We start from the raw sequence: 12349 nt of genomic DNA on the forward strand, positions 1-12349 counted from the left end.
CGTCCCCCACCCGGCTCTCCCCCTGCAGCTCCCCGGGGACTACATATGATAAATCCATGAGATTTATCATATGCAAAATTTGGCACATCAAGTGCCTAATCGTGTGTCCCCCTCCCGGGGAGCTGCAGGGTGAAATCAGGTCCGACTTGTCCCTAGGACAAGTCGGACTAATGTATGGGGGCCTTTAAGCTGGGCATACATCGAGCCGATTGCGATCAATCGGCCTGATAAATCGGACCAAATCGGTTCTTCATGACATGGGGTCGGGTCCGATGTGCGGTCCCGTGCATATTGGACCCGGCCCCAGGGGTCGGACCGGCGGGACATACGATGTTTAATCAGCGGCGGTGACAGTCAGTCTCCAATGTCCAGCGCCGTAGCGGTGAGGAGCAGTGGGGGCGGGCGGCTGGGGAGGAAGCAGTGGGGCAGCAGCGTTACCAGATCAGTCGGGGCGGACGGCGGTGACCATCACTCTCCACTGTCCAGCGCTGTAGTGGGCGGGCAGCCGCGGCAATTACAACTTTAAAATAACATGTCAAATGACTGCCCAGCTAATGATTGGCTGAGATAGAGCACACTCAGCCAATCAGTGGCCTCCCTCCGTGGCCGCTGATTGGCTGAGAGTGCTCTATCTCAGCCAATCAAAAGCCGGAGAGTCATTTGACACATTATTTTAAAGATGTAATAGCTGCCGCTGCCAGCCCGCTACAGTGCTGGACAGTGGAGACTGATGGTCACCGCCGCCTGCCCCGACTGTTCTGGTAACTCTACTGCCCCACTGGTTCCTCCCCAGCCGCCCGCCCCCACTGCTCCTCACCACCCTGCAGCTCCCTGTTATTTTTTTTACATGTGATAAATCGCATGCGATTTGACACATGTAAAAAATGGTACATCAAAGTTCTAATTGTATGTGAGCCTCCCGGGGAGCTGCCGGGCGGGCCGGAGGAGAACTGGGTCCGACTTGTCCTTGGGACAAGTCGGCTCTATGTATGGGGGCCTTTACAGTTAATCACTACAAATCCCGTAATCTGAATAATAAGAAATATTTCTGCTTTCCATGATATATTCTATGTGTAAATGAAGACCAGACAAATACAGTACTGTAGCAATCTTCCAGTTATCAGTGCTAATACTTTAAATGACATTTTACGGTAATTGCTGGAAAATTACTCATTGGTTATTTATTCATTTATTTATTTGAAGACCGCTTTCAATGATGATCTTAAACTCACCTTGACAGGCAGGTACGGGGGCGTCCCAGGAATAATAGCCGTATGGAGCTTTTTTACAGACAGCCGTACTCTTTCCAATGAGTCTGAATCCTCGATCACAAGCCCAGCGAACCATACTGTTCAGCTGTCCACCTGTTTGACTAACAATGAACCCATGCGGAGGAGACTCTGGGGTGCTGCAATACTGAGCTGCAAAAGTCGAATCATATCATTCAATAGAAAAACTGGCCACTGGTTAAAAGAAAATCCAATGCAGGGCAATGCTCATCTTGTATAGAACTACTGCATGCATATAAGGCACAAACATGTGTAACATATAATAGTACTACAGATACTGAGCATGTATCATCTACTAAAGCTAATGAATATGTATCAGATACTGAATACAGATCAGATGCTACAGATACTAAATATGTGTCATCTACTAAAGCTACTGAATATATATATATATATATCAGATACTAAATACAGATCAGATGCTACAGATACTGAGTATGTATCATCTACTAAAGCTACTGAATATATATATATATATATATATATATATATATATCAGATACTGAATACAGATCACATACTACAGATACTGAACATGGATCAGATACTACAGATACTGAATATGTATCAGATACTACAGATACTAAATATGTATCAGATACTACAGCTACAAAATATGTATCAGATACTACAGATACTGAATACGTATCAGATACAACAGATACTGAACATGGATCAGATGCTACAGATACTGAACATGGATCAGATGCTACAGATACTGAACATGGATCAGATACTACAGATACTGAATATGTATCAGATACTACAGATACTGAACATGGATCAGATGCTACAGATACTGAACATGGATCAGATACTACAGATACTGAACATGGATCAGATACTACAGATACTGCACATGGATCAGATACTACAGATACTGAACATGGATCAGATACTACAGATACAGAAAATGGATCAGATACTACAGATACTGAATATGTATCAGATACTACAGATACTGAATACAGATCAGATACTACAGATACTGAATATGTATCAGATACTACAGATACTGAATACAGATCAGATACTATGGATACTGAACATGGATCAGATACTACAGATACTGCACATGGATCAGATACTACAGATACTGAACATGGATCAGATACTACAGATACAGAAAATGGATCAGATACTACAGATACTGAATATGTATCAGATGCTACAGATACTGAATACAGATCAGATACTATGGATACTGAATATGTATCAGATACTATAGATACTGATCATTGATCAGATACTACAGATACTGAATATGGATCAGATACTACAGATACTGAATATGGATCAGATACTACAGATACTGAATACAGATCAGATACTATGGATACTGAATATGTATCAGATACTATAGATACTGATCATTGATCAGATACTACAGATACTGAATATGGATCAGATACTACAGATACTGAATATGGATCAGATACTACAGATACTGAATACGTATCAGATACTACAGATACGAAATATGTATCAGATACTACAGATACTGAATACGTATCAGATACTGCAGATACTGAACATGGATCAGATGCTACAGATACTGAACATGGATCAGATACTACAGATACTGAACATAGATCAGATACTACAGATACTGAATACGTATCAAATACTACAGATACTGAACATGGATCAGATACTACAGATACTGCACATGGATCAGATACTACAGATACTGAACATGGATCAGATACTACAGATACACAAAATGGATTAGATACTACAGATACTGAATATGTATAAGATACTACAGATACTGAATACAGATCAGATACTATGGATACTGAATATGTATCAGATACTATAGATACTGATCATTGATCAGATACTACAGATACTGAATATGGATCAGATATCTCTAAGGAACAGATTTTTAAAAAACTTAGAAAAAGACAAATTACCAATCAATCAGCTACTAAATTTAGACACATTCATTAATTGGCATCCAAAACAATTGAATTGCTCCTACAGGTGCCTATTATGTATCATTCTCAATGTGTCGTTAATGCTTAAAAAAAAACTATATTTTATAATTTTTTTTTTTTTCTATTAGAATGAACTTAGGTCTACAGTCATTAGGTCGACCCCACTAGGTCGACTGGCAGGAAGGTCGACCTGACTTAAGGTCGACATGGGCCAAGGTCGACATGACTTAAGGTCGAATTTGCATAAAGTATCGACATGAGGAAGGTCGACTGGTCATAAGGTCGACATGGGGTTTTTCACTGTTTTTGGAGCCGACATGTGCCGACAGGCGGTATTTCTCCGATTGGACCCCCTTCTATCCAGTGGCGCACAAGTCTTCTCTGCATGCATAGGTCTCCATGAACATGGCTCCTGCGTAGTGTTCTTGGGGACATCTCTATTGTGCATGTGTACAGATCACTAGAAAACGGCCCAGGTTTTGCCTTGTAAATTATAGCCCCTTTAAAAAAATGTCAGATTTCGGGCCATCATCCCGCACTGCTGCTGGACTCAGGCGTCATTACATCTCGCCCTCAGAGAGAGACCTCTTCTGTTGAGGTTGGGTATTGGGCTCACTTTGCTCGCAATGCTTCGGGCACGGTGGCTCGCTTCGCTCGCCACAGCTTTAATAACCTCCTCCACGCCCTAGTGCAGGCATGCCCAACGTGCGGCCCTCCAGATGTGCTAAAACTACACATCCCAGCATGCATTGCCATCATTCTAGCATTCCCTAATAGCCAAATTGTGGCAAGGCATGCTGGGATGTGTAGTTTTAGCACATCTGGAGGGCCGCAGGTTGGACAAGCCTGCCCTAGTGGATGGTAGGGCATGAAATACCGCCTGTCGGCACATGTCGGCTCCAAAAACAGTGAAAAACCCCATGTCGACCTTATGACCAGTCGACCTTCCTCATGTCGATACTTTATGCAAATTCGACCTTAAGTCATGTCGACCTTGGCCCATGTCGACCTTAAGTCAGGTCGACCTTCCTGCCAGTCGACCTAGTGGGGTCGACCTAATGACTGTAGACCTAAGTTCATTCTAATAGATGACCGCATCCCAGTAAATGGTAGGGCATGAAATACCACGTGTTGGCACAGGCTTGTGTCGACCTTCCGACCCTGGTGACCGTAGCCATGTCGACCTGTGTCAGGTGACGACCTAATGCCTGTCGACCTTCAATGGTCGACCATAATAGGTCACATTATGGCCCTTATTCAGATCTGATCGCAGTACAAATTTGTTTGGAAAATGGGCAAAACCATGTGCACTGCAGGTGGGGCAGATACAATATGTGCAGAGAGAGTGTGTTGAAACTGAAATCTTAATTGCAGTGTAAAAATAATGCAGCCAGTATTTACCCTGCACAGAAACAAAAATACCCACACAAATCTAACGCTCTCTGCACATGTTACATCTGCCCCACCTGCAGTGCACATGGTTTTGCCCATTTTCCAAACAAATGTGTACTGCGATCAGATCTGAATAAGGGCGTAGAAAAGATCAATCCTAGGGAACATGCTTTTCTGAATATTTACAGAATTCTAATATTGTAAATTGCAGAAATGCACAGATATAAGGTATGGAGCGATTTCTCGATGTTGGCACTTCTTATAGAAACAGCGGGGAACAGGTAAATCGTGCTTTTGGAATTAGAATACTCATTTTGTCTTTCTCTAAACCGCTGTGCAGGTTTTCTTTTTCATCTGTGAGCGAAATGTAAATTATTTGACTATTGATGATGATTATTTACAAATCATTCTTAGAAATGATTTTTTTTTTGTCTGCCCCTGGAAATAAAGCGCCTGCTATAGATATTTTGAATACAGAGGATTTGCATTTACTGTAGGACCTTATTCTGGTCCCTTCGCTCTCCTGCTCATTTGCGACTGCGCATAAACTTTTGTTCGCCGGCCCATTCGCACCTAGCAGTGCGGGAGGGGGCAAGGGTCGGTGGCAAGGGGCTGTGCACTAGGGAACATCAGTGCTTCATAGGCATTGCATGAAAATATTATAAATTATCAAATATAATATAAAATTATAAGTTTTTTTTTAGAAAAAGTAAAGAATCCTAAATGTGATACATTTGGAAACTGGAAACAGCCGCCTATCTCTGTACAGACTCTCTCTCTCTATCTCTCTCTCTCTCATACAATGTCAAGATTATAGTTCAAAGCATGTGACTTATCTGTTTTAAAATCAGTTGTCATTAAACAAAAAAAAAAAAAAATTCCTCCAAATGAAATGGACAGGAAACATATTGGCACTTATGGGGCCCACACACTCACTAGATCGCTTAGAAAATGACCCTACTTTGTGTGTAGGGGTCACAGCGATATCGATGCCTTGCTATTGACCCGCGATTAATATCCAGCATGCTAGATAAATCTACTTAATCGCCGGTCAGGGTCAGCAATCTCCCCGTGTGTCGGCCCCTTAAGAGTATTTGTGCCTATTTGTCTGCCTCACATGTACAGTACACGCTAGACATGTATGCCCAGATTCTGTTGTTTGAGAACTAGTCCAAAGAATGTAGTTCTCTGCTACTTTTGGGGCCTGGTTTAACTCATAGCTGCCTACTTTTTCTTACTCCTCTCTGGGAGAAGCCCGGAAAGGAGCGAAAGGGGGGTGGGGCGAGGCTATGTGTCAGGATGATGCTGACACCACCAAGCCTTGCCCCCATGACAGTCAGCCGTGGCAAGTCGCAGGTCCCCGGATTGGGGAAGGGGCTAAAATAATGCAAAATGAGCGATTTGTGTAATTTTAGCCATGCCCCCTCCCCATGGACCTGCAAAATTCTGGATGTTATGCAGCGGGGAAGGGGGGAGCGGGGGCAATGCAGGAGACTTGTTCACCTTCCCAGGGGGCCGGGAGAGGGACTCGATTTGCGGGGTAACTTTAGACCAGACTTCCTGAGCCCAGTTGTCTGCATCCGACAGCCAGCCTGAGTAGGCTGCAAGTATGAAAAAACACCTTTTTTGCAAAAAACCCCAAACAACTGATTTCGACATTATTGATGTCGACCATGTCGACCATGTCGACCTTAAGCTTGTGTTGATCTGTCAGTGTTGGCCTAGGGTATGTTGACCATTCTTAGGTGTCGACCTAGTCAAAGTCGACCATTAGTGGTAGAATGTCGACACGCAGCCTAGCAAACAATTCTGATTTAGGACCTATATCCCACATGCTGATAAACTACAGTACATTGCTATATCTGGGTCCTGGCTGGCAGCCTGCCCAACATCTCAAAGCATTAATGCTGCAGATATATCACAAGTGGTAATTATAGATAATTACTAACTTTCCATTCCGCATGATTTGCGTAATTTCTGTAAATAATGTACATATGTACTATATGACTATACTGACTAAATTCATTAGCATATGCTTTAGATAATTTTAGTCTTTAGTTGTTTATTTACAATTATTTGGTTATTATTTCTGTCTATTATCTCTTGGCAAATGGTAGTATGTAATGATAGAATATTATCATAGTAACACTGCATGACTTTTGCAGATGCTTACCAGCCTCCGCACTAATGCTTCATGCACTAAGTTATTTCTATATTCACTGCACAGGAAACGCAATGAATCTATGAAATACGGCATAAATAAGACTGACCCCAGTTATAACGCAAGGTTATAACTGTAAAGCAAAACCCACGGATATATAAATAAGTTACTTATCTGCAGATTTGCATGTACCGTATTCATGTAAAAGTAAGTAGATTCAAAAGTTTGGGGAGGGGACAGTTATGTTTTAGCGTGGGGCTTGCCATCTTCCTTTCCACTGATCCTCATCCTCAGTGGACTAGCTTTGATAAAAAATTTAACAGTGCCAAAAATCCATTTGCAAAGCTAAAATACAGTACAGGTCCCTTGAGATATAATAATTTCCCCTTGAGATATAATAATTTCTAATAACATTTATCTGATCATTTTTCTTAGCTACTCTTCTACAAATCATTATCTCCTGATCAAAATATCTCTGGAGGGGAAACAAATATGACTGCTAGACAAAATCAGTCTTCAGCACTGACACTGGCTTTCAGACTCTCAGCATGTTATGTACTGGCAGAAGGGGAGACGGACATTGCAAACCTCTCAGTGGGTCATTCTGAAGCATGCCTCCTTGTTTACTACATAATTTGTCATGCTACTGTGGTTGCCATGGTAGTAACATAACAGTCTATTCAATCAGCAGGACAATCAATCTTTAATGGCAGAAACAAACCAAGTACATCGTGCTAGTGATATCAATAACCTACCTATGTATCGTATTCTGAATCCTTTCTTGTTGGTCCCGTGATCTGCCGACCACCGTAAAAAAGCTTCATGGCCGCTGCTGGTTATATTAAAAGTAGATGTATAATCGCCACTTAAGGAAATGAGCAGTGGATAGTGACTGTTGGGTCCTGCGCCAAATGAAATGTGTAGATTAGCATACGTACAACATGCAAATACGAGACAAGTTCATTATGCAAAAAAAAAAATGTCACCGCAGGAACAAAAGCATCAAATGACATTCAATCACATATTGTTTTGTTACCGTCAAAAGCTTCGAGCACGTCAAACTCCTTCTCGGTATGGAAGAATTCAAATATTATGGTTATATTGTATCCTTTCTCTACGCTGATGCTCCACGCGCACATCTGAAGGTTTGGGTAGCTGTCAGGATAACCCGGGCTCAGTATGATACCTGTCGAGTCCAGTCGCATTTCATTGGCTGGGCACAACACTGCGGAGGACAAAGGATATGCCGCTTTTATGAGGGGAACCTTTATCTCAGACTGCAGCTGTTTCATAGTATCACATAGGGTAATTAGAGTATTAATAAACTGTAATTTGTTCACCGCTGGCAAGTTTCTTCTCCTTAATATATTTCTTTGCCCCGTCTGTTCCTTTAAACCATGTATTTATACCATCAGGGGGAGTTAATTAATTGTATAGTACTAAGCAGGGCCTGGTTAAAGGTTCCAGGTTCCATAGGCTAATACGCATGTACAGTAGCTCCCCCTTGTAATCCTGCTGAACACGCGTGTATGGGCGCTCAGGGACTCGCCAGTCATACTGCCCATGTGCATGTAATGCTGGTATACACGCGTGTATGGGTGCTCAGGGACTCGCCAGTCATACTGCCACTACATACAACTGGCATATATGATCTAATGCTTGTGGTGTGTGGAGGAGACTTTGCCTTTAGGCTGCCCAGCTGGCGCTGTAGCACAATGTACATAACGTAATGGTTCCATCAGTAAGTTACATTGGCACAGCCATCTGGCAGTCACCTTAAGTACTTTACCCCCCACAGTACATCCGGACGGGTGAAGGCTAACAAGCATGACACCCCCGGTTCCGGTGCCCTAGGCTGCAGCCTAATTAGCCTATTGATTAATCAGGCACCGGTCCTAACCTGGCAAATGTCTGATGCACCATAAAGAGCTATTCCTGTCAGCAGTTTGTGTTGTATTTAACCTCTCGCACGTCCGGCCTTTTAACTCCCAAAATGCACGGCACCTCTCCTCCCACTTCCACCTAAAAGATTAAGCTTGCACTGATCCCTACCTCTGGAACTCTCTCCCTATTAGGCTCTCCATCTCTCTACATAACTTCACACTCTTAAAACCCACTTCTTTACCAATGCCTCCCCACTCTCATCCTAACCCCCTGCTCCATGCTCCTCCCTCACTGTCTCTATCCCTGAGTGACTCCTGCCTGTCTGCACCTCTGCTTTACACTGTAAGCTCTCTTTAGAACTTCTTCATTTTTGATCATTCACATGGACTGTGACTGGGAACAGTCAAGCAAGTGGACATGGTAGCGGACGTTATACACTAATTGGAGTTCCGCATGTTTAGGTGTTGACATTGACACAAAAAAGTAAAAAAATCATGTCTAAATTTTTATGTAGCAACTGTTTCCATATTGGCCTTTTGTGTGTGTTGTCATTTGTCAATGCCAAGCTTGTGCCTGTTGACCTAATGACTGGCTACCTAGACAGTGTCTGCGAACTAAACCACACCTATTTATGTACTAACCCCTTGTGGTGCGATATGCATAGGGGGTTATAATAGAAATGGCATCAAAAGTAAAAAATGTTGTCTGATGATTTTAAGCAACTCAAAATCCTTTAAAGGTTATAAAGTGTTTTAATGTAGTGCTTGAACATCGCAGTATCTGTGGACAGCCTCCCTATGGTGCAAAACTCCATCCATTATTGCGGTTTTGAATCAAACAATTAACAAATGTGGCTTTTAAAAAGCCGATTCCAGAACATTACTGAGCAGGGATTTGAATATTGCAAAAAGCCTGCCCTTTGGAGCAAAGAACATTTTTTAAAGCCAAACCATACAGTCAAAATTGGGGAGAAAAATAAGGTTATACTAGTAAACAGAACGAGTTTGCAACCTGGCGTGAAAAGTGCACAGAATCAAATGAATGGTAAGCAGCTCAATGGGTCCTGGAGACCATCTATCTCCCAATTTAGTAACACAAAAATCCGGGGTTGGACCGTCACAAGCGCTGGGTGCAGGTACAAACACTGATCTCCTAGTGTGGATGGCACAGGAGATAAGTGTTGAAATCAGATCCTCACTTTGTAATAGAGTCTGACCGATTTGAGTGATCACCTCCCTGGACGCATGCAGCAGACAGACACTTACTTTAAAGTTCTGTCTCGCGTTCACATAGCGGGTTCTTTATCAGGGAAATGACCATCAAACATTCGTCTGTGTGTCAAGCTGGAACAGCACTTACTTTTAAATTCAGTCTCGCGTGCATGTAGCAGGTTCTTTAATGGACCAGGTAGTCACAGCTTGAGCAGGGGTAACAAACTTTATTCCACACGGTTAAAATCACAAGAAGGTAGCGGGCCACAGGTAAACGTCAGGAGGCGCAGATAGTCCGGCGGGTTCGCGCTGCAGACGCAGCCGCTGTGGACGCTTCCAAACGATCCTGGATCCCTTCTATACAAACGCTGCCGTGTTGAGCAGGTGGGATGGCGTCAACGCGTTTCGGAACCGGAGTTCCTTTCTCAAGCACGCGAGACTGAATTTAAAAGTAAGTGCTGTTCCAGCTTGACACACAGACGAATGTTTGATGGTCATTTCCCTGATAAAGAACCCGCTATGTGAACGCGAGACAGAACTTTAAAGTAAGTGTCTGTCTGCTGCATGCGTCCAGGGAGGTGATCACTCAAATCGGTCAGACTCTATTACAAAGTGAGGATCTGATTTCAACACTTATCTCCTGTGCCATCCACACTAGGAGATCAGTGTTTGTACCTGCACCCAGCGCTTGTGACGGTCCAACCCCGGATTTTTAAGGTTATACTAGTAGTTGAGATACATGTGTTGCCTGTCATGGTGTTCACTGGACCCAATTCGAACCTGATCGCACGGCTGCGAATTCGCACAAAGGCCAAATATCAATAAACTGGTTAGGAGTACGCATGCGTGAGTCCTGCAACTTTTTCTATACGCACGCAAGGTGATTGACAGCAAGTAGGCATCTGGAGGGTGGAAATTTTGAGTGCTAATAAAAATGCAGGCGTGCCTAGAAAAATGCTGGGAGTGTCTGGGGAAATGCAGGCGGGCCTGAGTGTCTTAGGGGAGGGTGTGCGATGTCAGCTTTAGGCTGGGTATATCTTTTTCCATTGTATCACAGAGTAAGTCCAGGACTACACGATGCCTGAGATGAGTTGTGTCCAGTGCAACAGTCATTCGATAATGAGCCAGTTACAGTGGGTTTTGGACATATTTGCATGGCTGGGAATGGATGCACGCACCCTACGTCTGCACATGGGCAGAAACGAATGCGAATGCACGGCGGACTGAAGCAATTCGAGTAACCCCCAATGTGCCATGGCCAGGGTCTGTGTCTTCTTCAACAAATTTGTCAGGCTTAATCAGACGGCCAAAGGCTGTGACACAGCACTCGGATCCCCAATACTGGCAGGAGGAATCCTTTGACTTTAGCCAATTTTCAGTGCCAGCTGCGTCCATCTCTGAAGCACCCCTTGAATTCACAATCACACAGATAGTAGGCCAAAATGTACTAAGCTTCAAAAAGAGATAAAGTGGAGAGAAATAGACTACCACCCAACCAGCTCCAAACTGCCATTTTCACATACAGCCTGTAACGCGGCCTGTTTCTTTGTCTCCCCTTTATCACTTTTGAAGGTTCATCTGGCTCTCTGACTTTCAGGTGGTCCAGTTGCAGATCCACTGAATCAAAGGGGGGGGGGGGCCGAATTCGCTCCCACAGCCTATGTTGGGGGGGGGGTGGGGTTTGCACATACGTGATTATGTGCATGTGCCAAACACTGGAGCGAATGACTTTGGCGAGTTTCACACTCACCTGGCGTGCGCTGAAAAGTAGGCGGGAAGGGGGCGGGCATGGGGAAGAAGCAGTGGAAAGCTTAAGCGGCTGACATCACATGCATCAACGCCCGCCCCCAAATTCGGCGGATAGCAGCCGGAATAAAAATCAATCTAGAGTGGATTAGCGAACAAGCCTGAATCAGCGCCTAAGTTGCTAATTCTACAGTAGTAGAACAGAGGAGGCAAAGGAAATACATCTGTGTTACGAAGATTTAAACTTAGCAATTAGTTGAATGTCCCCAATTCTCTGCCTGCTTTAAGCAGCTTCTTGGTGTCGCTGACCTGTGTCTGTGTCATACATGACTCATATACTACAGTAATAGTCAATATTGCATGTATTTCTTCGCGACTCGTTAAGCTTTCTTTTCAAAGAGAAAGAACATCTAGTTGCTAGGCAATCTCATATCTTTTGAAGTTGTTTTTATACATAGTATTTTATTATTTTTATAACAAAAAAGGCAGATGAAAGCATATATTGAGTCAATAATGCAGAGACAGTAAAATCATTCAGTTTAACTGTGAACATCGCCTGTTACTATCCTTAACGAGGGTTTATACTCTGTATACTGCCATAATCTAAATGCCCAGTCTGCTTCCGACCGCGATAAGCTGAGCTGTGTTGTACTGTGGTTGTGAGTAGTGGGCACTAATCATACAGTATATGCTTAGCATTGGAGAGAGGCAAAGCAGAGAGAGATA

General features: G+C 43.4%; 1 protein-coding gene across 6 annotated transcripts in view; it reads right to left on the bottom strand.

Annotated features, from left to right (window-relative positions):
- The window catches only part of CSMD3 (CUB and Sushi multiple domains 3), a 969186-nt gene that overhangs the window by 110346 nt on the left and 846491 nt on the right, over positions 1 to 12349 (bottom strand). For all 6 annotated transcript variants that reach the window (XM_083186712.1, XM_083186713.1, XM_083186711.1 and 3 more), the window contains 3 exons: positions 7819 to 8007; positions 7538 to 7684; positions 1233 to 1421 (listed from right to left, as the gene is read on the bottom strand). In XM_083186712.1, the coding sequence (XP_083042838.1) occupies positions 1233 to 1421; positions 7538 to 7684; positions 7819 to 8007 (525 nt within the window). The remainder of the gene's footprint in view (positions 1 to 1232; positions 1422 to 7537; positions 7685 to 7818; positions 8008 to 12349) is intronic.

Source organism: Crinia signifera, chromosome 5, assembly GCF_055691185.1.
Source record: "Crinia signifera chromosome 5, ASM5569118v1, whole genome shotgun sequence".
NCBI lineage: Eukaryota > Metazoa > Chordata > Amphibia > Anura > Myobatrachidae > Crinia > Crinia signifera.